Source organism: Cuculus canorus, chromosome 15 (genome assembly GCF_017976375.1).
Source record: "Cuculus canorus isolate bCucCan1 chromosome 15, bCucCan1.pri, whole genome shotgun sequence".
Taxonomy (NCBI): domain Eukaryota; kingdom Metazoa; phylum Chordata; class Aves; order Cuculiformes; family Cuculidae; genus Cuculus; species Cuculus canorus.
In genome coordinates, this window is record NC_071415.1 from 431,769 (window position 1) to 455,029 (window position 23,261).

Genomic DNA, 23,261 nt, shown 5'->3' on the forward strand with positions numbered 1-23,261 from the left:
ACAAAAAGTGGTCACAAAGACAGAACATAGAGTCAGCCTTCACGGAAGAGAGAGATGGGCTTCTTCAGCCTGGAGAAGAGAAGGCTCCGGGAAGACCTTAGAGCAGCTTCCAGTACTGAAAGGGGCTCCAGGAATGCTGTGGAGGGGCTCTTGATCAGGGAGTGCAGGGATAAGCTGCACATAGCAAAGCTCCACGGACTACATCAAACAGCCTTTCACCAGTTCACTCTAGATACCGAGCATCATCAGATGTTTCTGTCCAAAATGAAAGCACACAACTCGAAGAGCAGCTATTGAATCCATATTCCAGGGACACAGTTCGTCATTTATACCCTTCTCTTCCAGATCCCCTGTCACTGTGACTTCAATTGGCAACCAGCTGCTTTGTAGCTGCAACTCAATGAGGATCCAGCAAGGATGGTGAAAGCATGGGGTTTTTACTCTGCACTAAAACCAGGCATACAGAGGTAGGGGAGCAGACTGTGCCAGCTCTGTGCTCTCCAGAGACCTTTGCACGTGGCCAAGAGGATCCCAGCTATGGATTTATGGAAAGCAATACAGCAAAATGTGCTTACAGCTGCTCAGCCAGAAAGCTTTTATACCTTCTTCAATGGTTGAGCAGCTGAGTGCCATTATTAATAGCAGAAGTATATTTATCAAAATTCATGGGTCAGCATTGTTAAAGTTCCATGGATTCAATTTGGACAGGTCGCCATTATTTATTTTTCCAGTTTGTAGCTTCAAATGGGGAACTTTTCAGTATTCAGTCCAGATGTCTCTCCAGGCTGGTCTGAAACACTGTAGGAAATACACTGTCCAGAGCAGGGTCTAGTGTCTGACCTCCTGAGGAGGAGCTGCGCTTGAGGACTCATGGCCCGGAGAGCAAGAGGCAGATGTGGTGAGCCCTAACTCTCACTTTTCTTGGGGAACAGGGGCAAGATCACTGTTGTTGATCTGATTCTGCATCACATTAGGTGGGTTTGAATTGTGCTCAGATCTCTCAGATCTTTGACTTTGAATCTCGTTTTTTTGTCCTTTAAGAGGAAAATAACTATAACTAGAAACAGTTTTGCAGGAAAATCATTTATAAGGATTGATTGATGACCAGCTGATACCTTTAAAGTGGACAAGAAGGCTAAATTAACACAGGATGAAAACAGAAAACTTTGTTGGAACAATTTTTGAGCAACAGCAAAATCAACTGAGGGAACTCAAACCTAACGTGGAAGAGGCTCGCCATTCCTTGCAGAAAACATTGTAAAATTTCTTTATACCCCAAAGAAGCAGGAAAGACAAGACAGATGGAGTGTAATACCTCACTGGAGTGTGATCGCGTGGTATCAAAAGGATATTAGAATAATAAGATTATGAAAAATGAGGAGGAGTACTAACTATTAAAGAAGGCTTTGATTGACGTTCACAATATAAGCGAGTGAAGTAGGAACAGATAAATCCACCAGGTTGTGGGTCAAAATCTCTAAGCTCAGTCAGAAGCTTTGTAAGTCCTGAGCCATGTTACAGCAGCATCATATGGTACTGCGACCACAGGATTAACCTCGAGAAAATATAAGTCAGTGAAAGGATTGTAAAATAGAGCTCAAGAAAACAGAAAGATGATAACAGGAGTATTGAAAGGGAATTATTGAGCTGGAGACAAATTACTGACAGCACCTGACCTTGGATCTGGCCTAGGAATGTTACAAATGGCCAAGACCTGGACCTGTTAGAGCGATGCTAGAGGAGGTCACAAAGATGATCCGAGGGCTGGAGCATTGAGGAGCAGCTGAGGGATCTGGGTTTGTTTAGCCTTGAGAAGAGGAGGCTGAGGGGAGACCATATCACTCTCTAAAACTGCCTGAAAGGAGGTTGTAGAGAAGTGGGTGCTCAGCTCTTCTCCCAAGTGACGGGGGACAGGACAAGGGGGAATGGCCTCAAGCTGCGACAGGGGAGGGTCAGATTGAATATCAGGAAAAAATTTTTTACAAAAACGGTCATCAGGCCCTGGCAGAGACTGCCCAGGGAGTCCCCATCCCTGGGGGGATTTAAAAGATGGGTAGACGAGGTGCTTAGGGATGTGGTTTAGTGGCAGATAGGAAAGTTTGGACTCGATCATCCAAGAGGTCTTTTCCAACCTGGTGGTTCTATGATTCTATGCTCTCCCATACGAGGACAGGCTGGGAGAGTTGTGGTTGTTCAGCCTGGAGAATGCTGCGGGGAGACCTTAGAGCAGCTTCCAGTACTGAAAGGGGCTCCAGGAAAGCTGGGGAGGGGCTCTTGATCAGGGATAGGACAAGAAGAAATGGTTTTAAGCTGATAAAGAGGAGATTAAGATGAGATTTTAGGAAGAAATGTTTGCTGTTAGGGTGGGGGGGCGCTGGAACAGGTTGCCCAGAGCAGTGGTGGCTGCCCCATCCCTGGAGGGGTTCCAGGCCAGGTTGGATGGGGCTCAGAGCCCCTGATCCAGTGGGAGGTGTCCCTGCCCATTCCAACTCAACCCATTCCATGACTGTAAGTGGGAAACCCATTCTGCCCCAGCTCCTGTCTCGCTGTACACGATCGATGGAGATCACAGAATCACACAGAATCACCAGGTTGGAAAAGACCTCTTGGATCATCGAGTCCAACCATTCCTATCAACCACTGAACCACATCCCTGAGCACCTCGCCTACCCGTCTTCTGAACCCCTCCAGGGATGGGGACTCCAACACCTGCCCAATCACGCCTCGTCTTGCCCAGATAAAGGATGCTCTCTTTCTAAAACTCCCAAACGAGCCTTAAGAGAACTGATTTCCCGGCATTTTTGGTGCCACCCTTTCCACGAATAACTTTTTTCCTCATCCACAATCAAACCCGGGGCGGGCGGGGGGGGGGGGGGGGGGGGGGGGTGTCCCCGTTGTGTGCCAGCGTCCCGGGCCGCCCGCACTCCCCACCCCGCTGTGTGTCGTCCCCCCCCCCCGGTGCCCGGTGCGGTGCCCGGTCCATCCCCGGGGCGGGGCGGGGCGGCGGAAGCGGCGCGGGGGGGGGCGGGCCGGGCGGCGGTGATGCCGGGGTAGCGCCATGGCGCGGGGAGCGGGGCCGCCGCTGCGGCGGCTGCTGCTGCTGCTGCTGCTCCAGCTCCTGGCGCTGCCCGCCGGCCGCGGGGCCCGCGCGGGGCCCGGTGAGGAGCGGGCCGGGGGGTGTGTGGGCAGCTGGGGGTGCGTGGGGGCAGCTCTGGGGGTGAGGGGTTTGGGGGCAGCTGGGGGTGTGAGGGGTTTGGGGGCAGTTGGGGGGTGTGGGGGCAGCTGGGGGGTATGGGGGCAGCTGGGGGGTGTGGGGGCAGCTGGGGGCTGTGAGGGGTTTGGGGGCAGCTGGGGGGTGTGAGGGGTATGGGGGCAGCTGGGGGGTGTGGGGGCAGCTGGGGGGTGTGAGGGGTGTGGGGGCAGCTGGGGAGTGTGAGGCGTTTGGGGGCAGCTGGGAGGGTGTGAGGGGTTTGGGGGGCAGCTGGGGGGTGTGGGGGTGTGGGGGCAGCTGGGGCGGTGTGAGGGGTTTGGGGGCAGCTGGGGCGGTGTGAGGGGCTTGGGGGCAGCTGGGGGGTGTGGGGGCAGCTGGGGGGTGTGAGGGGCTTGGGGGCAGCTGGGGAGTGTGGGGGCAGCTGGGGGGTGTGGGGGTTTGGAGGCAGCTGGGGGGTGTGGGAGTTTGGGGGCAGCTGGGGGGTGTGAGGGGTTTGGGGGCAGCTGAGGGGGTGTCAGAGGTTTGGGGCAGCTGGGTTATGTGAGAGGTTTGGGGGCAGCTGGGGTGTGTGTGAGGGGTTTGGGGGCAGCTGGGGGTTGTGGGGGTTTGGGGGCAGCTGGGGGATAGGGGGCTTTAGGGACAGCTGGGGGAAGGGGGTGCTCGGATCAGTTGGAGGATGCTGTGTTGGGATGGGGCTTGGAGGCAGTTGGGGGGTGCTCTGCTGAGGTGGAGTACGGGGGCAGTTTGGGGATGTGGGAACTTGGAGGCAGTTGGGGAATGTGGGATTTGAGGATGCAGAGGTTTGGGGGCAGTTGGGGGATATGGGGGTTTGGGAGCGGTTGAGGGAAGGGGAGCTTGGATCAGTTGGAGGATGCTGTGTTGGGATGGGGCTCGGAGGCAGTTAGGGGGTGCTCTGCAGGGGTGGAGTACAGGGACAGTTGGGTGATGTGGGGGTTTGGGGGCAATTGGGGGATGCCGCGCTGGGATGCGGCTCAGGGTCAGTTTGGGGATGAGAGCTTAGGCAGCTGGGGGATGCTCTGTTGGGATGGGGCTTGGGGGCAGTTGCGGGATGCTCTGAGATGTGGCTCAGCGACAGTTTGGGGATGGGGAGCTCGGGGCAGCTGGGAGGTGCTCTACTGGGATGAGGCTTGTGCAGTTTGGGGATGGGGGGGTTGGGCGCAGTCGGGGGATGCTCTGCTGGGATGGAGCTTGGGGGCAGTAGGGGGAAGGGGGAGCTCGGATCAGTTGGAGGATGCTGCATTGGGATGGGGCATGGGCAGCTGGAGGATGCTCTGCTGGGGTGGGGCACAGGGGTAGTTTGGGGATGGGGGGATCGGACAGCTGGGGGATGCTCTGCTGGGTTGGAGTGTAGGGGCAGTTTGGGGATGGAGGGGCTTGGGGGCAGTTTGGGGATGGAGGGGCTTGAGGGCAGTTTGAGGATAGAGAGAGATCGGGTCAGTTGGGGGATGCTGGGATGAGATGGGGCTAAGGGTCGATTTGGGGATGGGAGAGCTCAGGGCAGCTGGGGGATGCTGTGCAGGGATGGGACTTGGTGGCAGTTTGAGGATGAGGGGATTTGGGGGCAGTTGGAGGATGCTGTGCTGGGACGGAGCACAGGGGCAGTTTGGGGATGGGGGAACTTGGGGGCAGTTTGGGGGTAGAGGGAGCTCAGGGATGCTCCGCTGGGATGGGGCTTGGAGGTAGTTTGGAGTTGGGGGGGGATCAAGGACAGTTTGAGGATGGAGGGAGTTCAGGGACAGTTGAGGAGGGGAGGTTCAAGGGTAGGTGAGAGATGCTCTGCTGAAATTGGATGTTAGGGGTTCGGGGGCACTTTGGAATGGGGGCTTCAGGGCAGCTGGGGGATGCTCTGCTGGGATGGAGCTCAGGGGCAGTTTGAAGGTGGAGGGACTTTGGGGGCAGTTTGGGGGGGACAGTTGGGGTATGTTCCACTGGGGTGGGGCTCAGGGGCAGTTTGGGGATGGGGGGCTCTGGAGCAGTTGGGGGATGCTCTGCTGGGACGGAGGGGCACATCTGGCAGAGGAGCTGGGCTTGGGTGGCTTTGTGGCCTGGCTGTGGTCCTGGGGGCAGAGGCACCAGTAGGAAACCAACTGGGTGACATTGAAGTGAGTGGGGGCTTGTCAGCCACGCAGCCCAAGGAGCCGGTCTGAGCCCGGCTCCTGACAGGGATGGCTTTGAGGGGCCTTTGTGATTTCCCAAGCAATGTAGGTGCTTGGGACTCTATAAACTATCTCCGGCAGAGAGCACTTGAGTCGGGCGCTGCAGAGCAGTGAGAGGTCAGACCCAGATTGGGTTTGCTTTGGTTCCTGATTACTTTACTTCCAAGGCAACAAGGCAGGAGTTTGGTGGAGTGATGGGATGCTCTTCACAGTGGTGCTGAGGGGATGTGTGGTGTGTGGGTTCTGTGGTTCCAGAGGGCTGTGCCTCCCCCTCCAGAAGCTCAGCCAGCATCTGCGGTGCTGGAAGGGTCTGAGGAGGTGAGGCTGTTCACCTGCTTCATACCATAGCAGAAGCAGGCTTGTGGCGGTGTTGACTCTCCACTGTTCACTGTGGTTATTGCTTCCTCACAGTCTGCAGAGCGTGAAGGCTGCTCTGAGGAGCTGATGGGCACGATTGCCTTTTGCCCCAGGCTCACCCTCCTCTGGCATCCTGCTAGCTGGGTTCCCAGCCCTGGAGAGCCACTCTGTGCTTGAGGTGGGGGGGTTGGTTTGTCTTGGTGCTGTCCCGCTGGCCGGTGAATGCCTCCGTAGGGTTAGGTCTGTGAGCTGAAGATGTCAGCTCCTCCCCAGAGAAGTGAAGGGTCCACTTCCTTGAACATTTATAGATGGATTTTTGACCCAGGCTAAAAGAACAACATTTCTGTTACATTATAGATGGCCGAGCATCTTGGCACATAGCCATGTCTGTTCTTGAGTCGGACTGCTCACCATCTCTGTAGCTTTAAACAGTATCTGCTTGGAAATGAGGGCTTTGTCCTTTTGGTGGGAAGTCCTGAAACCAGCAGTCAAGCTATCGTTTAATAAAACTACCATGAGATCATCTTTGGACAAACACTTCCAAGCTATTGCAGGTGGCTGTGTTCTGAAATTCAAATAACGCGTCTCCTTTGCATCTATGATTCTACCATGGTTTGTTTCTTCTCTTAAAAACACTTCTGATTTTTGCATAATATGTTTGAAGTCTGCTTGTGTGAAATTCGTATGGGAGTGGATGGTAACAACATCCATTTGACAACTCCCTTGCTCAGTGGTGTTTAACATCACAGAACAGCCGAGTGGGACTTTCTAGGTGATGCCATGCTGCGGAGCACACGGAATAGAAAGGGATGGACGTGTATGGAGCACAGCAAATACAAGAGTACGCTCTCTCCATGCAAATGGGCTGTGACCTGTCTTTCTGGCTTCTCTCAGCTGATTCTCGGTTTATCTGCCTGTGGTATTTCCTTGTTAGCCCAGGCAGAGGGTGTTCTGGGAGTCAGCTCACCCACTCCCTGGGTGCAGCTCTCAGGTGCCCAGTGCGGTGAAGCCTGCAAGTAAGGTCATGGCACGTCATCACCAAGAGAAGCTGTTTGTGAGCAGACTTTGTCCATGCTGGTGTTTTGTTGGTACAGCGGCAGCGGCTGCAAACCTGCTCACAGGCAGTGCGTGGGCAGGTCTGCCTGCCTGCCCTCAGCCTGTTACTGCCCTTGAGCTCGAGCTGTATAATTGACCAGTCCTTAATAAGTAGCATTGCTGATCGCTTGAGTTTTTAATTTTGCAGCCAGTCTGTCCTCTCCTCTCCAAAAACCACATAAAGCATGCTTCAACTTCGTGAGGGACGTGCTGGACGAGTGGTGACCGTGGCTGTTGGCCATGCAGAGCGTGACAGCCGTGGGGTTGGAGCACCTCGCGTCAAGGCAGGAGGGCTTATCCCCATGCAGGTGGTCTGGTGGGGACCTGTTGTGTTGAGCAAGGCCAGGGCTCTCCCAGCTCTAGTTGTGTTTTCTGTCCCTGTCTGCCTTCATCCTGTGCCCAAACATCTCCACAAAATCCCAGGAGTGAACATGCCGTGTGCACGCAGAGCACAGCTGGGGGTATAGACACCACCAACTGAAGGCTGCTCCCTTCTGTAGCTCCTGTGCATCAAATACAGCCAGGCTTGGAGGGGATCACAGCCAGCTCTTGACTATAATACCCCACGCACTCTGCTGGCATTGCAGCCAGGGAGCATTTACTTGAAAAGCGCCTTTTGTGGTCTCTGCTCTCTGGTGCGGGGACTGCAGCTGGGCAGCTCTGCCTACGTGCTGTGGGCTTCTCGCCGTCCTGCCCAGGGCTCACCCTTCCCACTGACCTCGCCTGGCCCCATGTATTAAAGGTGTTGCAAGTGCTGATCCCTTGGCTGGACCCCGTGCTGGGGCAGCCCCTGGTGAGGGAAGGCGGCTGCACTCTTCCTCCACCAACACATCCTCCGTTTGGCTTGCATGGCTGGTATTTCTTGCTTTCCTGTTTCCTCCTTTCACTGTTGGATTTGCAGGGTGCCTGGAGGCTTTGGCTTGGTAATTTGCCAGGAAATTAAACCCACGATTACTGTTCCTGTCTCTTTGCAGCGCCGTGGGTGCAGGCCGACCTGCATCCCGCTTTGGGGCATGAATCGTAGTTCCTGCTAGGATTAGACGTTTCTTGGCACAAAGTACATGCCAAGGCTCTGGTCCTGCCTGAGGACTGTTCTCCTCTTTCTTTGGCATCTTTCTTAAACTCAGCAGGGTCCTCCGTGTTTCCAGCTTGCCCCTGTGCAGCGTTGGAAGCAAGCAAGTTAAACCCTGCTTGCTGCTTTGTTCTTTGATAGAAATGAGGAATCTGAATGGTGCCGTGGTTTCTCACCACTCCAGGGAATTTCAGAGTGAAAAAGGAGCATCTGGGAGGGCTCGGCAGAGGCGTGAAGACGTCTTCATGTACCCCCTTGCTGAGTGTTAGGAAATTTGTGTTTGAGTGGGCAGCATGGCCTTGGCTCGGCTGTCTTCATGCAGTTTTGTCCCCTTCTCTATCCTGGTGTGAGGTTTCTTTTCCATTCCTAAGCTGCAGTCTGATGGGTTTCCTGCTGACAGGTGAAATTCTCAGCAGGCTGGGGGTGACGGGTAGGCGTAACTAGGTAGAGGGTTGAATGGAGGGTCTTGCTAGTCCTGACAGCACTTGGACTGAACAGCTGTTATCCTCTTGCATGACTTTTCATCCTACTCTAGGGCTGTTTTCACTGCCCTAGCAGCCTTTTTTCCAAGTAGGGGAAATCTTTAGGCTGTGGAAGGTATGTCTGAAAGCGGAGTTAGGTTTGCAGCACATGGGTTTTCATCACATTGCTTGTCACAGGAAGGCGATGTATTGCACAGTATGTGTATCCTGACCGATAACATCAGCCCGTGTGCTCAGCAGAGATAGGCGAGGGCATAGCTCTTGCCTTTTGGCACCATAAGCTGCTGCTGGAGCCCAGAGGACCCCTGCACCCATCTGCTCTGTACCGCTCACCCCAGGGTTTGCTGCTGCCCACTTCATTGCCTTTTCTTGTGCCGTCAACTTTTCCTCCTGATCAGTTCCTCCTTCTCCTCAGTGTCTCTGGTGATCTATCATCTTCAGAGCACATCTCGCAGAGCATAGTTAAGGCATCTTTTAGTGCTCTCTGGCTCCGGGTGATGGTTTTGTAGCAGAGATGTGGGCGGTTCTGGCTGGAGAAGCAGCATAGATCACCACGTATCTTGTGGGACTGGGATGAGAAATCAGGGACATAAAGTGCTTCTCTCCAGCAACCTTAGAGCTCCTGTGGGTGGTTGTAGCCCTGCAGCCTGCCCCTAGCAGCCACCACAGCAACTGCTATGCTCTCTCCCTTCCAGACTCCCTGTATGTCTCCGAGTACTTCTCTCAAAGCGCACAGAAGCTGTCCTTTTACAGCTGGTATGGCAATGCCAAGCTCTTCCACTTCCATGTGCCAGAAGACACTGTGCAGCTTCGCTGGCTCCTGCAAGCATCCCGGGGGAAAGGACCTGAGTGCACCAGCATGGAGATCACAGTGTATGTATGTCCCTGGGCCACTGCTTGCCCGTGTGGGCTTCCTGTCCTTGTTGCTTATGGCTGCCCTCCTCTTGTCCTTGTTGCTCGTGGTTGTTTTTAGGAGGCTGGGCATCTGTTTCAGCAGCTGTAGTTTCTTAATGTACGAGCACTAAATCTGTTTAACTCTGTAGGAGTATTTCATGTTCACATTACTGGTGGATCTGGGGCTGTCTATCAGACATGATGGTATAGGTATAGATGCCTTAGGTGTAGGTGTAATGCCTTAGGAACATTGAAGAGAGCTTCACAGTGAGACTGGTACTAGTGCTCATAAGCAAAGGAGTTCCTGGACCTTTCTGTGCCTGGCAGGATCCTGCACATGGTACCAAAGGATGCGGCAGGACTATAAAGGGCTTGAGAGGACCCAAACCAGTTGGAGGCAAATTCCCCATTGCAGAGGAACCGCAAAAACTGGGTATGCTTTGGGAGGGATGCAACTGTGTGTGGAGCAGAGATAGGAGGGGAATGCTGAGTCCTGAAGACACAAGAGTATGAGAAGACTGCAAACTCAATGCCAGTGAAAGAAATGCTGCTGCAAGCAGCACTTAAGTTGTTGGGGGATTTGAGGTCAAAAACTTGGAAGACTTTGAGCTGTACCTTGGGAGGTCCCAAGTTTCCTGGGCAAGCTGTGCCCTCAGACATGTGCTTCTGGTACCTATTCCACAGAGATCTTGGTAGCAACTCAAGTCTGCTGCTTGACTTGTGCTTCCCTAATCTATCCTGGGCACAGTCCAGTGCTTTTGGTTGCTCCAGAGCAGTCTGGCACAGATGATATTCCCAATTCCTGCTTCCCAGAAAGATTTCTAATAGTTTAGGGATGTGAGGGACAAGGCAGCAGCTGAGCAATACCCTAACCAAGTGAAGACCAGCCCAGCTCAAACAAGTTAATAACGCATCACCTGTCACATTTGCTTGCCGGACCTGTTGCATCCATTGTTCTGTTGCAGTGCAGTCCAAAAGCAAGCAAATTAAATGCCAAATGGGCTGCCCAAAGAAATGTCTTTGGTATTACTTAACTGCCTGCTTCTCTGGCACTTTGAACGTTGGGCTGCTTATCTGGAAAGCAGAAGTGCTGCTGTACTGAAGTCAGTCCGCAGACCTCCTTTGGTAAGCATCTTTTTAGTCTGTCTGCCTGCCCTCCTTAAAAGAGGCAAGAGGGAAGATGCAAATCTTGACCAGAGAACGAAAGCCTTTGTCGATGTTTTAGCCTACGTGGGGAATTTGCTGATGGTTTTGAAAAAGGAGTAGTCTTGCGGCTGGGGCTTAACCTTAGTAAGTGTGGAAATTTGCTTTCAGGCTTGATGGAACCGTGTAAATCCTTATCTTAATAAGCAGCCAACTTAAACCAATCTGTAAATAAATCCCGGATAAGCTGATAGCAGCCAATCCTCACCAGATGAGAATGACAGCTCTTGTGGTCCACTTGAAACTGTGGAGTTTTTCCATCCTGCTCCCTGTCCAATCCCAGGCCAACCTGGATGAGTCCCATGATGAGTTTGTACCCCAGTTCATCTTGTCAGCGTGCTTACATTTCTCGGTTTAGTTGCATTCTGGTTTCTTTTTCAGGCACTTTCGCTACGGAGCCCCTCCTGTAATTAATCCACTGGGCACTCGTTTTCCTGCAAATGCGACCATCCGTCCTTCCTATAACATCAGCATCACCCTGAGCAGCACTGTGCAAAACACCACCTTTGTGAACGTCACCACCCCTGCTGCCGGAGACTGGTTCATTGCTGCCCATCTTCCAGAGGCTGCTGGCAGGATTGAAGTGAAGGTGAGGGTCCCGGTGAGGGTCCCGGACATCCAACTCTGTCCAGTGTGTCTTGTTGACCCATCTGCTCTCCTCTTCCACAGGGTTTCTCCACTCCATGCCCCTATATGTTCCAGGCAGATATGTTTGTGCTCAGACTCACGGATATGCCTGTTCTGGAGCCTGGTGTCACCATGCCACAAACCATCGTCTCACCTGCTAAGCCGCTGCATGTCAAGTGAGTGAGAGCCACAGCTAGAAGGACTGGGGGCCATGGGAGAGTGGGATTTCCCATGGGTGCTCTTTAGGAGAAGCTGCTGCTGTTCGCTTGCGAGCTGGACTGTGCTCTGGAGCCTGAGGGTCTCCAAGGCCATTTCCTGAGCTCCCTGCAGCAGTGGTAGGGTTTGCATGGGAAGCACGCAAGCGCCCTTTTCTGACTTTTTCCAGGTGGTCTTAGGGGTTCAGCGGCGGGAATTTTAGTTCTTTGAGATGTTTCCCTTGGGAAGGGTTTCCACACCACCGTCCAGGGCAATCTAGCTCTTGCCTGTCATGGCTGGCGTGTGTTGAGAGTGTGAGCTCTGCAAGCTGCTGGTCCCTCCTCCTGCAGGGTCTTCGTTCCCAAGCACGCCGCCAGGATGCAGTTTGAGCTGCAAAGGTGTGTGACAAACGAGCAGAAAGCGTGTGCTGTGCGGGTAGTGCTGGGCTCCATCACACTGCCCCAGTCCTTCCAGAGGATCATCACATGCACTGGGAACATAAACTGCAGCCTGGCCTTGGATTCACCCCCCTGGGAGAAGTGGCTGCAGATCATGGTGGAGAGTCTGCACGCTGGTGATGCAAGTGTGTCGGTGGAGATGCTGGCTTCTTTCACAGGTGGGCTTCTGTTTTCCCTAGCTCTATCAGAAGGACCAGAAAGAACATTGTGTCTTCTGTGTCTCTCTTGGGCATTTGGGTGGCTGTGGTGGCTCGCGTAACCCAGCATGCTGATTGCCTGGGCACAACCTTGGGGGCTGAGACCTAGTTGTTACTTTGGGGTCAAAAGTGAAGGCTCTGGCATTCCCCTAGGAAGGATGCTCCCTGGAGCTGCCTGTTCTGGAAAAGCCTGAAAAGTTTCAGGGTCTCTGAAGAAATTATATTTTCCAAAGGGTGTTTGGGAAGCAGTGGCTGGCTTAAAATCTAGTGGGGAGAAGGGTTTGGGGTAGATGCACCGGCCTGTAATGATATGTTGACTATTGGTTGGCCATAAAGCAGGCTACAGACAGGAAACCATCTCACAGAGGTTTACTTGAGGTAACGTGATGGGTTGTAGTGAGGGGGTGTCACCATTTGAGGTGACACCTTGTGACTCAGGAGGTCACTAGGTCCTTGTAGCTGTGATAGGCATCTTTCATCTTCTTATTATGCAACCATGATCCTTGTTTGACTCTCAGGAGTCTTGAAAGCTCACCAACTAGGTACATTTTCTAAAGTTTTCTTCTCTGGGTACACTGGTACACTGAGGTATTGGTATGGTGTGTGTTGTCCCTTCTTCTATTCTCCCTTCCCTGCAGCTTCACGGTGCTTCCACTCACAGTACCACTGCCTGGCTTTCATCAGGGTCTCAGCGTATGGATACTGATGCTAGAGTTCCCCCTGCAGAGACAGTGCCTTTCAGAGGCTGTAGCCAATGCTGGAGTTTGTGAATGAGCTGAAATACCCCCACTTTGTGCTATCACTTGAAGATCTGGAGCTAGAAAAAGTGCTAGAAAACTATGCTGAGTCTTCTCCTTTTTTTTGCTTTACAGCTTGCAAACCAGGCAGTACCAGTTCATTCCTTAACTTCAGCAGCCTAAACCAGAGCCAAACTGGTCCCAGACCAGGTAGCACAGGAGCAATTGGGAGCCCCAGCCTGTCTACAGGAGGGGCTTTGCGCAATGCGTCCATCCAGAGGAGCTTCTGTCTGCAGAACCAGCCCATCGTTCGTGAGGACCTGGATGTGGTGTCTGTACGCTACAGGCTCTTGAATGGTCCCAGTGTGCCTGTGCACTCCATCTCCCCAACCATCCTCCTCCTCAACTTGAACACGGGCATGGACAGTGGAGGTTCCCTCGTGGTCAGTCTCCTGCTTAATAAGGTGCGGAGGCTGAGCAGTGAGATCATGTTCCCTCTGCGGAGCTTTGTCTCTGCTCCTGGGCTGGTTTGTCAGCAAATTCCAGGGGTTATAGGCAGAGGTGGGACTATTTCCTTTTCTTTTTTTGTTGTCACAAAACACTCTTAGCCTTTTCTAGCTGCTTCCAGTGTGTCCCACCTGTCAGCTCCTGTTCAAATGCCACAGCCTGCTGGCACGCAGTGGCAGTGACGCAGGAGAGACTAAATGGAAAGCAGCTGCAATGCCATCTTCTCCACCGAAGCATGGCATCCTGCCACCAAGAGAGGAGACTAAGCAGGGAGACCCAAAGATGTCTCTGCCTGAGTTGCTGATTCCCATACTCTTTCATGACATCCCAAAGTCAGTGCCCTGAAATGTGGACTATGATGCTTGGGCTGACTGAGCCCTGATGTCCTTCTGCCTCTGACTTCTGGCACCCTGTGCTCACACTGAAACCATGGGCTTGTGCGAGTGTCCCAGCTTTGGGGCAGTTCCCCCGTGCGGTCCCCCGGGAGGTTCTGCCTTTCAGCCAGCGTGTAACATGGTGGCAGTGCATGGTGAGGTGAATCATAGAATGTCCTGAGTTGGAAGGGACCCACGAGTCTCAGCGAGTCCAACTGCTGTCCCTGCAGAGGACGACCCCAACACTCACGCCATGCATCTGAGGGCCTTTTCCAAGTGCTTCTGGAATATTGTCAGGCTTGGTGCCATCACTGCTTCCCTGTGGAGCTGTTCTAGTGCTCCACCAGCCTCTGGGGAAAGAACCTTCTCCAAATGTCCCACCTAACCCTGTCCTGGCACATATTACTGCCATGCCCTTGGGTCCTGTCCTTGGGCACCAGAGACAAGAGCTCAGCACCTGCTCCTTCTCCTCCTCCCCTCGTGAGGAAGTTGCAGAGTGCAATGAGGTCTCCCCTCAGTCTCCTCCAGGCTAAGCAGACCGAGTGACTTCAGCCACTCCTCACCCAGCTTCCCCTCTAAACCCATCACCAACTTTGTGGCCTCCTCTGGACACTTTCCAGTAGCTTTAGATCCTTTTTATCCTGTGGCACCCGAAACTGCCCCCAGTGCTGGAGACGAAGCCTCCCCAGTGTGCAGCAGAGCAGGACAATCCTCTCCCTCACCCAGCTGGTGATGCCATGCTTTATGCACCCCAGGACACATGCTGGCTCATGGTCAGGTGAACATCAGTTTGCCCAGAAGAGCTGGTGAATTGATGGGTGACCTTGATCTGCAGCATTTATTGTCACCTGCTGCTCCCCTGCACCGTGGGCAGCATGGGAGAGGAGTTGTGCAGGGGAGTGGCATTGGAGCACTCTGATGTGGGACACTCTTCTCTTTGCACAGACATCTGTGGGCCTGGCCAATGCCACCGTGGTAGCGTGTGTGAGTGCTGCTTCACCGGTGCTGTCCCTCAATGCCACACAGAACTGCAGCACAGGTATGAGAGACGCTGGCAGCCACCGCCAGCTCATCTATACCATCTCGGGGCTTTGGTTTTAAACCTCTTGAGCTGTTAGCTGGCTCAGGACTTTGTGGGGTGTCCCAGGGGAGCTGATTTTGGCGCAAACCCTCCTGAGGTCTCCATGCTGGCATGTGCCCAGGGTGCTGGGGTGCAGATACTAGTCTGGCACCAGGAGTTAGCCTCCACCCAAAGGTCTAGTTGCTAGATGGGGCTCTTCCAGCCTCGTTGTCAGGGGTTTTGGAGATGGTCAAGGCTTTGCTGGTGTGCAGAGAAGCTGAGCTCTGCACTGGAGGACTAGCCAAGCAAATGGGCTGTTCCAGGTGTTTTGTGCTGTCCAGGCAGGTATCGAGAGCTGAGATGAAGGTGAAAACAAGGGCCTTGGGAGCGAGGGTCCTCTCCATCCTCCCTGATGCCTACTGAGGATAGGAGCGAGGAGCCACAGGGGCATCTGATTCCTGTGCAGCTGATCTCAGCCTGGGGTTGCCATGGGCCCTTGTCCCCTAGTTCTGACCCACCAAAGCCCCGTCTTTTCTTTAAGCTTTTTTCCAGGGCTACCCTCTGAGCGTAAGCCCATCCTCTGCGGAAGCGATGCTGATTGTCCTGTACCCGCAGACGGATGACTGGTTCATCTCCCTGCAGCTCATCTGCCCGAAGGGCCAGGGGTGAGTCTGGTGTGTCATCCCACCTCGGGGCTGGTTCAGAGCACTCTACGTCCACATGCCATTGCCCTTGGCCAGCAGGAGCAAAACTGAAGCCCTGTCTCACTGCTGTGGGCTTGTCTCACCTGGTATAAGTGAAACCATGGCTGCGAAGGGGGAAGGAGGTGGGTGGTCCTGACTTGCTCTCCTGTAGGCACCCAAGGAGTTTGGTGCTGAGCTGGCATGCTTTGCACAGACTCTGAGTGGCAGAGCCTGCCTGGATGAGCTTCCCCTTCCCCAGGTGGATTTTGAGGTGATAAATTGGGAAATTAAATGAAAATGCCGCTGTTACTGCTTCAAGGGATCTCTGAAGGGCAGGCAGTCATGCCCGTCATCTTGCAGTTTGCTTCTGTGCATAAGGGGCCAAGCACACGCTGTTGAAGTCTGAGACAGTACTGGCAGTGCTGGCTGTGGGTATTGGGCTCTCCTAAGGGGGCCTGGGGATCGTTGAGTCCCACCTGCGTATCTGAGTGGAGGGGGAGCAGACTCAGTTCCTCGCTCTTGGGAGGGATGGAGCAGATCTGGAAAGAGCAGGGAGTTTGCATGCCTGAGCGTGGCCTGACCCTCTGGAGCAGAGTGACCCCTGTGCACCCGGCTGCCCTGAGGGTGGGGGACCAATGCAACCTCCTCTACTGCAGCGAATGTAATGCCACGGAAGCCAAAGTGACAGTCTTCGCATACCTCACCCCCTGCTTCAATGACTGTGGGTCGTATGGACAGTGCAGCCTCCTGAGAAGACACGGCTACCTCTATGCTGGCTGCAGCTGCAAGGCTGGTGAGTGCGTTTTCTTGGGAAGCTTTGCCATCTTTCCTAAGGGGAGGCCACATTTTCGGGTGACAACAACATGCTGATGTTTGGGTTGGGAAGGCTGGGATCTGCCGCAGCTGTTAGGAACAACCTGATCTTACAGCACCTGCACAGAGAGCCTTCTGCATCCGTGGTGACCTCTTTGGGAGCATCCTGACTTCCCTGAGAGGTGCTGCCTTCTGGAAAGCATTGAGCACCCCAGGAGAAATGGGGAATCGGGCTGAGGACAGCTTTCTGCTCAGTGGTCGTCTAGCTTTCAGCTTGGAGACTCTCAGAGCTTGGAGAGTTGCTTCTGAGCATCTCCACAGATACTGGGGGGCAGCAGGGCTGCCTGGAAGTGCGTTGGAGCCTGTGCCTTCCAGGGCAGTTTGTTACAGAGGGTGCTTATGCAATGAGACCAGGCTGTGGTCCCTGTCTGTGCTTTGCCATAGTGCTGTATCTCCTGCCAAGAGCCAGACTCAGAGGTGCCCCTGGAGGAAGAACATCTGTGTCAGCTGCTAATTATCTTAATGGGATGAGAAGGCTGGGCGGGAATCAGCAGTCTAGGGAAGATGATAGCTCTGCTGTGCTTGGGTGGGCCCGTGTACCTGTTCTCAGCAGAAGGACAAGGCAAGCTGTGGTTCACTGCTGCCTTGGGCCTGAGCCAGAATGTCCCCGCTGCAGTGCTGATGCACAGCGAGGAGCGAGATGGAGAACAGCATCCTAATTTCCCTGAGGGGTGCCGGGTTCTGGGAAGCACAGAGCACCCCAAGGGAACTGGGGAATCAGGCTGAGGACAGCTTTCTGCTGAATCTCTCAGAGCAAAATGCCCCATCTGCGTATTCATGACCTAGAAATAAACTGGAGAGAGCGGTCTCCCTGGGCTCTGCCTGGCAGGGAGCTGGCAGAAGGGGCAGAGCGGCTGGCTTGGTTTCTGGTGACGCTGTAATGGGATGGATGCTACTTTTAGCTCTGCTTGTTGACCGTGGTGTGCCTGCACATACCCAGGCTGCCCTGTGGCTGACCTCCTTTCCCCAAAAGAAGGGCATGGGCGCCCTAATTTTGAATTAAAATAATTAAAATTAAAAAAAAAAAAAAAAAAGGAAAAAAGGCAGGTTTGTGTTTGTAGAAGACTCTCAGCTCAGTCCTTGGCTGAGAACTGACTCCTGTGTCAAGCCTAGAGCATGTGCTCTCCTCTAGGAAGTTCTCACTCTCACCTGCCCAGCACAGGCCTGGATGTCACCCTGGGCTGAGGCAGCGGGTTTGGTCACTCTGGAGAAGAGGAGTTGGAAGGGGATTGAATCACACCTTCTGCTGCCCACAGGTTTTACAAGCTTTTCTAGGGGAGCAAAAGGAAAGGGCAAGAGGCCACAGGTTGCAGCAAGGAAACTTCCACCTAAATTGAAGAAGACAAATTTCTTCCTGTCAGAGTTGTTCAGCTTTGCACAGTATCCAGGTCTCCATCGTTAGAGATCTTCAAAACTCAGCTGAGCAAGACCCAGCGCGACCTGAGCTGGCTTTGCAGACTGCCCTGATGTGACAGGAGGGCAAGACGGGAGCCCAATGGCTTCCTCAGGGTTGTGGAACATTCTTCACCCTGATTTCTGGGATCTGTAGAGATCTTGCACCCAGCTTACACCAATGATCTGAAGCATCTGAGTCTCAAGCACTTAACATATCTCCTGCAAGTAACATGTGTGTTGCGTTACTGTAGGGATGAAAAGTGCTAGCCTGGACAGACCCATACTGTATGTAGAATCATAGAATCAATCCTGGAATGGTTTGGGTTGGAAGGGACATTAAAGCCCATCCAGCTTCAGCTCCCTGCCATGGGCAGGGACACCTCCCACTGGATCAGGTTGCTCAAAGTCCTGAACACCTGCAGGGATGGGGCAGCCACAACTTCTCTGGTCAGCCTGCTTGTTGGGAACAGCCTGGCTAATGTCCTCAAAGCAGACATGGGGCTCTGCTGGGGTTCCCCAAGACTTTACACAGCACAGCATGTGATGAGTGATGAGACCATCCTGAGAACAGCAAGTGCAAGTGGCTGGTGGAGCAAGGGAAAGGAGCCCAGGAGATGCTCCTGGGGCGTGATTGTTTCTGAGGAGTCGCAGGCTCCCGCTGGGTGCTGCATAAGGACAAGGCAGGGCATGCGAGACCCACCAAGCCTCTCTGCTCCACAGGTTGGGGCGGGTGGAGCTGCACAGACGACACCAAGGCTCAGTCTGTTGGCGCACAGAACCTGGCCACCCTCCTGCTCACCCTGAGCAACCTCATGTTCCTGCCAGCCATAGCAGTTGCTGTTTATCGCTACTACTTGGTGGAGGCCTCCGTCTATACCTACACCATGTTCTTCTCCACGGTAGGCATTGCCTTTTGTCTGTTCCCCTGTCAGGAATGCTGCATCGGACTGAATTCCTTGGTATAGCAATCCATCCCGGAGTTCCATAAGGAGCTTCTAGGATCGTTGGACAAGCAGCTCCATGGACATGTCCTGCCCCTTTAGAGCTTGACAGGAGGGTTATTTTCACTGGGCTCTTCCACCCACCCTGTGGGTGCTTGTATTTGGTGCTGGGACCCCAGGGAGCCGAGAGCGTGGAAGCCCTTGAAGGGTGCTGTCCTAGGAGCTCTCATCTGCTGCTGGGAGGATGCAGGTTGATGTCTGCTCTCATCTGCTTTCCATAATGCCAGGGTGGTTTGATGGAGCTTCCTGGAGGCACTGCCAGGAGGGATTGTGGCTACCACAGGCTGAGTCTTCTCCTACCTCTCCTTCTCAGACAGCCGTGTGCTGCTGCTGGATCCATGCTAGCCTTTGCTTTTATTCCCTGGCTCTAGTTCTACCACGCGTGTGACCAGCCAGGCGTTGCAGTGATGTGCATCATGGACTATGACACACTACAGTACTGTGACTTTCTGGGATCCGTGGTGTCCATCTGGGTGACGATCCTGTGCATGTCCCGGGTGAAGAAGATCCTGAAATACGTGAGTGTCGGGTAACGCCACACGGCAGAGCCAGATCTGAGCCAGGCAAGCCACGGGTGGCCACGCTGAGCCCTCTCACGGCTGGGTTTTAATGACACAGCCCAGCCTGTTTGTTACTCATTGCCACCCTGATTTGTAAACCAGTGGCTTGTGTTGTCTCAGGAGTTTGGATCGTGAACTTGTGTGCTTTCAGGGACTGGGCCTGAGGGGACTGAGATTTGTGGGAAAGGTTTGTGGGTCCTCTGGTTTCTCCTGAAGGTGTTGCTCCCGAGTCCTGTGTGCAGGGCTGGCTGGCTAGGAGGTGAGGTCTTCCCTGCCTCTGGAATGGCTGGCGGTGCTCTGGCAGCAGATGAGCTGCTCACTAGAGTGGTGTTGTCTCATTCCCAGGTCCTTTTCATCTTGGGAACCTTGTTAATTGCTATGTCCCTGCAGCTGGACCGCAGAGGGGTGTGGAACATGATGGGCCCCTGCCTCTTTGCCCTCGTCATCATGATTGCAGCGTGGGTAAGTACGGGCAGCCAGGCTGGACCTGCTGCCCTTGGCTCCCCTCCGGACAATGGTGGTGGCAAAGCAGACCCCAGGCTTCAGCCCATCCACAGGCATGGCTTGATCTCCTTGAAACGCCCAGGTGGAGGGACAGCAGGGCAAAGGATTTGCATTCCATCCCTCCAGTTGCTGAGAAATCACCTGGCTACAGAACTCGGCACATTCCAGCTGCCGCAGCTCCAGTTGAACACATGCCTGTGGCTGGAGTGTTGTCCCAGAAGAGTCGACTGTTGCCCATGCCAGGGCAGGAGCCAGGACTCTGGAGCTATAGTGTCTGTGCTGGGCTTTAATGCCACACCTGGAGAGGGGCTTTTGCACACAAGAGATGCGTCCAGGAAGGGGGGAGGGTGAATTTCTCAGGGGCAGCAGGCACCCCCTCTTGCTGTGAGGTTGGCAGATGTTCCTGGCTCAGGCAGCACTGCCTGTTACCCCCTGCCTAAGCTTCTGCTTCTGCTCTAGTCTTCTTGTGCTCTCACACCTCCAGGTTCACCACGGAGTGAAACGCAGACACTGCTACCCCTCCTCGTGGAAACGCTGGGTTTTCTACCTCCTCCCAGGGATCACCTTGGCTTTCATCGCCATCTCAGTATATGCATTCATGGAAACCAATGAGAACTATTACTACACTCACAGCATCTGGCATGTGCTGGTGGCTTCCAGCGTTGCTTTCTTGCTTCCTCCTCGGGACAAGCATAAGAAGCCCTGGGCCTGGTCACAGAAGCTGACTTGTCGCTATCAGATCTGCCAGAATGACCGTGAGGAGCTCTATGCTGTGACCTGAAACAGCTCAGCTGCCAGTGGCAGAGGTGGAGGTTGCTCTTTGTCTGGGCTGCCCCTCTCTCGCATGTCGGTGATCCTCTTACTTGCTCATTCACTGGCTGGGAGAGTGCAGTATGGACCAGGTTTAAAGATGAAAACGTTGAGCTTGTCCTGTGCAGACAAGTTTGAGGCCACCTCTGCTTTTTTGCTGGGATAGGGCAGGCTCTTCATGGTTCTAGATCAAGGAATAGCCTGTCCCCCACCTCCCTGTGGCCCTGGGGGAAATTGCCAACCCTTCTTCCCCTCCTGCTGCATCCATGAGGCTTGGGCTTAGCCCGTACTGAGCTGGAGCCATGGCTTTAGCTCTTCCCTGTGCCCACTGTCCAAGCTGTGGGACGGGGTTTTCCCCTGCCATCCTGCGGTCAGCATTTGAACCCAAGAGAAGAGTGGGTTTGTTCTGATCAGGAGGGGAAATGCTGCTGTGTGCCCTTGGTGCTGATGCGGAGGGAGGGACCTGCTCCCAGCGTGCATGGGGCCCTTGGCCACCATCTCCATGGGGGTCTGGAGCCTCTCTCCCTGTGAAACAGATGGTGCTGCTCTTACCTAGTCTTAACTTGGGGGGGGCAAGAATGACGCCGGGTCTTGGGCCCTGGATTCAGGACTTAGCAGGAATGTGAAAAAAAAAAAAACCTATGGGGACGTGCGAGAGGCATCAGCAGCATCTTGCCTAGAGCTGTGAAACCTGCAGCAGCGCAGGGTTTAGTGTAAGTTTGACTTTAGCCTCTTAGCTCATCTGGAAGGAGCCAAAATGCTGTGCTGTTCGCTTCTCCTCCCCATGGTCAGGAATTCACTGTCTTCCTCCCTTTTGTGGGTTTGGCATGTGCGAAGCTCTGCCTGGGCAGTGTAGGTGGTCCAGGATGTCATCGGAGCTGCAGCTCCTCCAGCCTGCTGCGGAGTGGCAGCTGATTGAAGGGCACCAGCCGTGTCCCACCCAGCCAGGAGCAGCACCATGGGCTCCTTGGATGGCTTTGGTCTCACCTTAGCCTTATTATTGGGCACGCAGTCATCAGAAAGCGAGGACAGAAACCTGGCAACCAGGAAAGTTGCCTTTGCTTATCCTTATTCTATAGATAAGGGCTCAAATCCATCGTTCCTTGCTGGTTTACTCCAACTGTGGTTGGTCTGGTGTGTGCTCCCGGGAGGTCATCTACGGAGCCGCTTCTCAGGTGGCTTTGGGGAGGAAGGAGTGACTAATGAAGGATATGTCTCCTAGTGCATAGGAAACAGGATTATCCCTTTGCTTTGAAGAGCATTCAGCCTTCTGCTCAGCTCTGCACTTTATCTCTCTCCCTATCCTTCCTCCGCTCTCTTGACTTTTTAAGCAGGCGTGGGATGAGCAATGGGTGCTCACCTGCGCTCCCGGCCCTGGCCCCCACGTCCCCTGCGTTTCCCTTTGCTGCTGCCATCCAAGACAGTGCGGTGGGAGGGGGGCACATGGGGCCCTCAGGGCTTCCTCCAATTTTTATCACTTTTAGGCACTTTTCCCCCTGCCCCGTTTTGGGTTTGCACAATGGCGATGCAGCCCCAGCGCTGCGGCAGGGACCATCGCTCCTTCATAGCCGTACCAGGCTGCTGGTTGCGCCCGGGTGCTGCCGTTCCCAGAGAAAGCAATAATTCCTCCTTGGGAATTTTCTGTCAGGAGCTTCCAGCCCTTTAGGGTGAGAAATCCTGCTAATATGATTGTTTATTTTGTGTTTGATTGTTGAAATTCTGCTTTTGCCCCCTCTTCTGCAACTGTTGGTCTTGGCACGAGGTTGTGTCAGGTGCCTGGGGGAGAGGGGGTTAATTATTTGGGGTCAAATCTGAGGGAATTCATGTGTCTGGGGAAAAAAAGGGTGTTTGGTTGTTTTTTTTCCTTTGCTCTTAATACCTGTGATTATTTTATATGGTAAATTTTAAAGCTTACAGTTTTATAATTTAATAAAGGTAATGATATTTGAGGGCAAATCTGTGGTGCAAATACTGGGGGGGTGAGGGCAGTTCTGGATGAAGGGATTGAGTGAGTTTACAGATGACACTAAGCTGGGTGGGAGTGTTGGTCTGTTTGAGGGCAGGGAGGCTCTGCAGAGGGACCCGGACAGGCTGGATCTGTGGGTTGTTACCAGCGGGATGAGGTTCAACAAGGACAAGTGCCGGGTCCTGCACTTGGGTCACAACAACCCCAAACAGCTCCAGGCTTGGGAAGAGCGGCTGGAAAGGCCCCAAGGGTGATGGGTGACAGCGGCTGAAGATGAGCCAGGAGTGGGCAAGAAGGCCACCAGCACCCTGGCTGGGATCAGCCATGGAGTGGCCAGCGGGAGCAGGGCAGGGATCACCCCCTGCCCTCGGCGCTGGGGAGGCTGCACCTCGAATCCTGGGTTCAGATTCAGGCCCCCATTCCAAGAAAGACCTTGAGGGGCTGGAGAAGGGAACAGAGCTGGTGAAGGGGCTGGAGAACAGGGGGTGTGGGAGCGGCTGAGGGACCTGGGGCTGTTTAGCCTGGAGGAGGCTGAGGGGAGACCTCATCACTCTCTACAACTGCCTGAGAGGAGGTTGTAGAGAGGAGGGAGCTGGGCTCTTCTCCCCAGTGACAGGGGACAGGACAAGGGGCAATGGCCTCAAGCTGTGCCAAGGCAGGTTCAGACTGGATATCAGGAAAAAAATTTTCACAGCAAGGGTCACCGGGCCCTGGCGGAGGCTGCCCAGGGAGGGGGTGGAGTCCCCATCTCTGGAGGTGTTTAAGAGACGAGTAGACGAGGTGCTCAGGGACACGGTTCAGTGGCAGATAGGAATGGTTGGAC

General features: G+C 54.1%; 1 protein-coding gene across 1 annotated transcript; it reads left to right on the forward strand.

The window, feature by feature from the left end:
• Positions 1 to 3,019: 3,019 nt before the first annotated feature.
• Positions 3,020 to 22,407, forward strand: PGAP6 (post-GPI attachment to proteins 6). Its single transcript, XM_054080872.1, has 13 exons — positions 3,020 to 3,158; positions 9,090 to 9,267; positions 10,873 to 11,080; positions 11,161 to 11,294; positions 11,664 to 11,929; positions 12,841 to 13,169; positions 14,532 to 14,625; positions 15,188 to 15,311; positions 15,986 to 16,122; positions 18,318 to 18,496; positions 18,970 to 19,116; positions 19,504 to 19,620; positions 20,147 to 22,407. Exons 1-13 carry the CDS (start codon positions 3,059 to 3,061, stop codon positions 20,441 to 20,443), a joined length of 2,310 nt encoding a protein of 769 aa, XP_053936847.1. The 5' UTR covers positions 3,020 to 3,058; the 3' UTR covers positions 20,444 to 22,407.
• Positions 22,408 to 23,261: the final 854 nt, after the last annotated feature.

Bases quoted from the DNA above. Each gene is read 5' to 3' on its own strand.
- PGAP6 (XM_054080872.1), top strand. From the start codon at position 3,059: ATGGCGCGGGGAGCGGGGCCGCCGCTGCGGCGGCTGCTGCTGCTGCTG. The intron at 14,626-15,187 runs GTATGAGAGACG...CTTTTCTTTAAG, and splicing joins CACACAGAACTGCAGCACAG to CTTTTTTCCAGGGCTACCCT. The intron at 16,123-18,317 runs GTGAGTGCGTTT...TCTGCTCCACAG, and splicing joins TGGCTGCAGCTGCAAGGCTG to GTTGGGGCGGGTGGAGCTGC.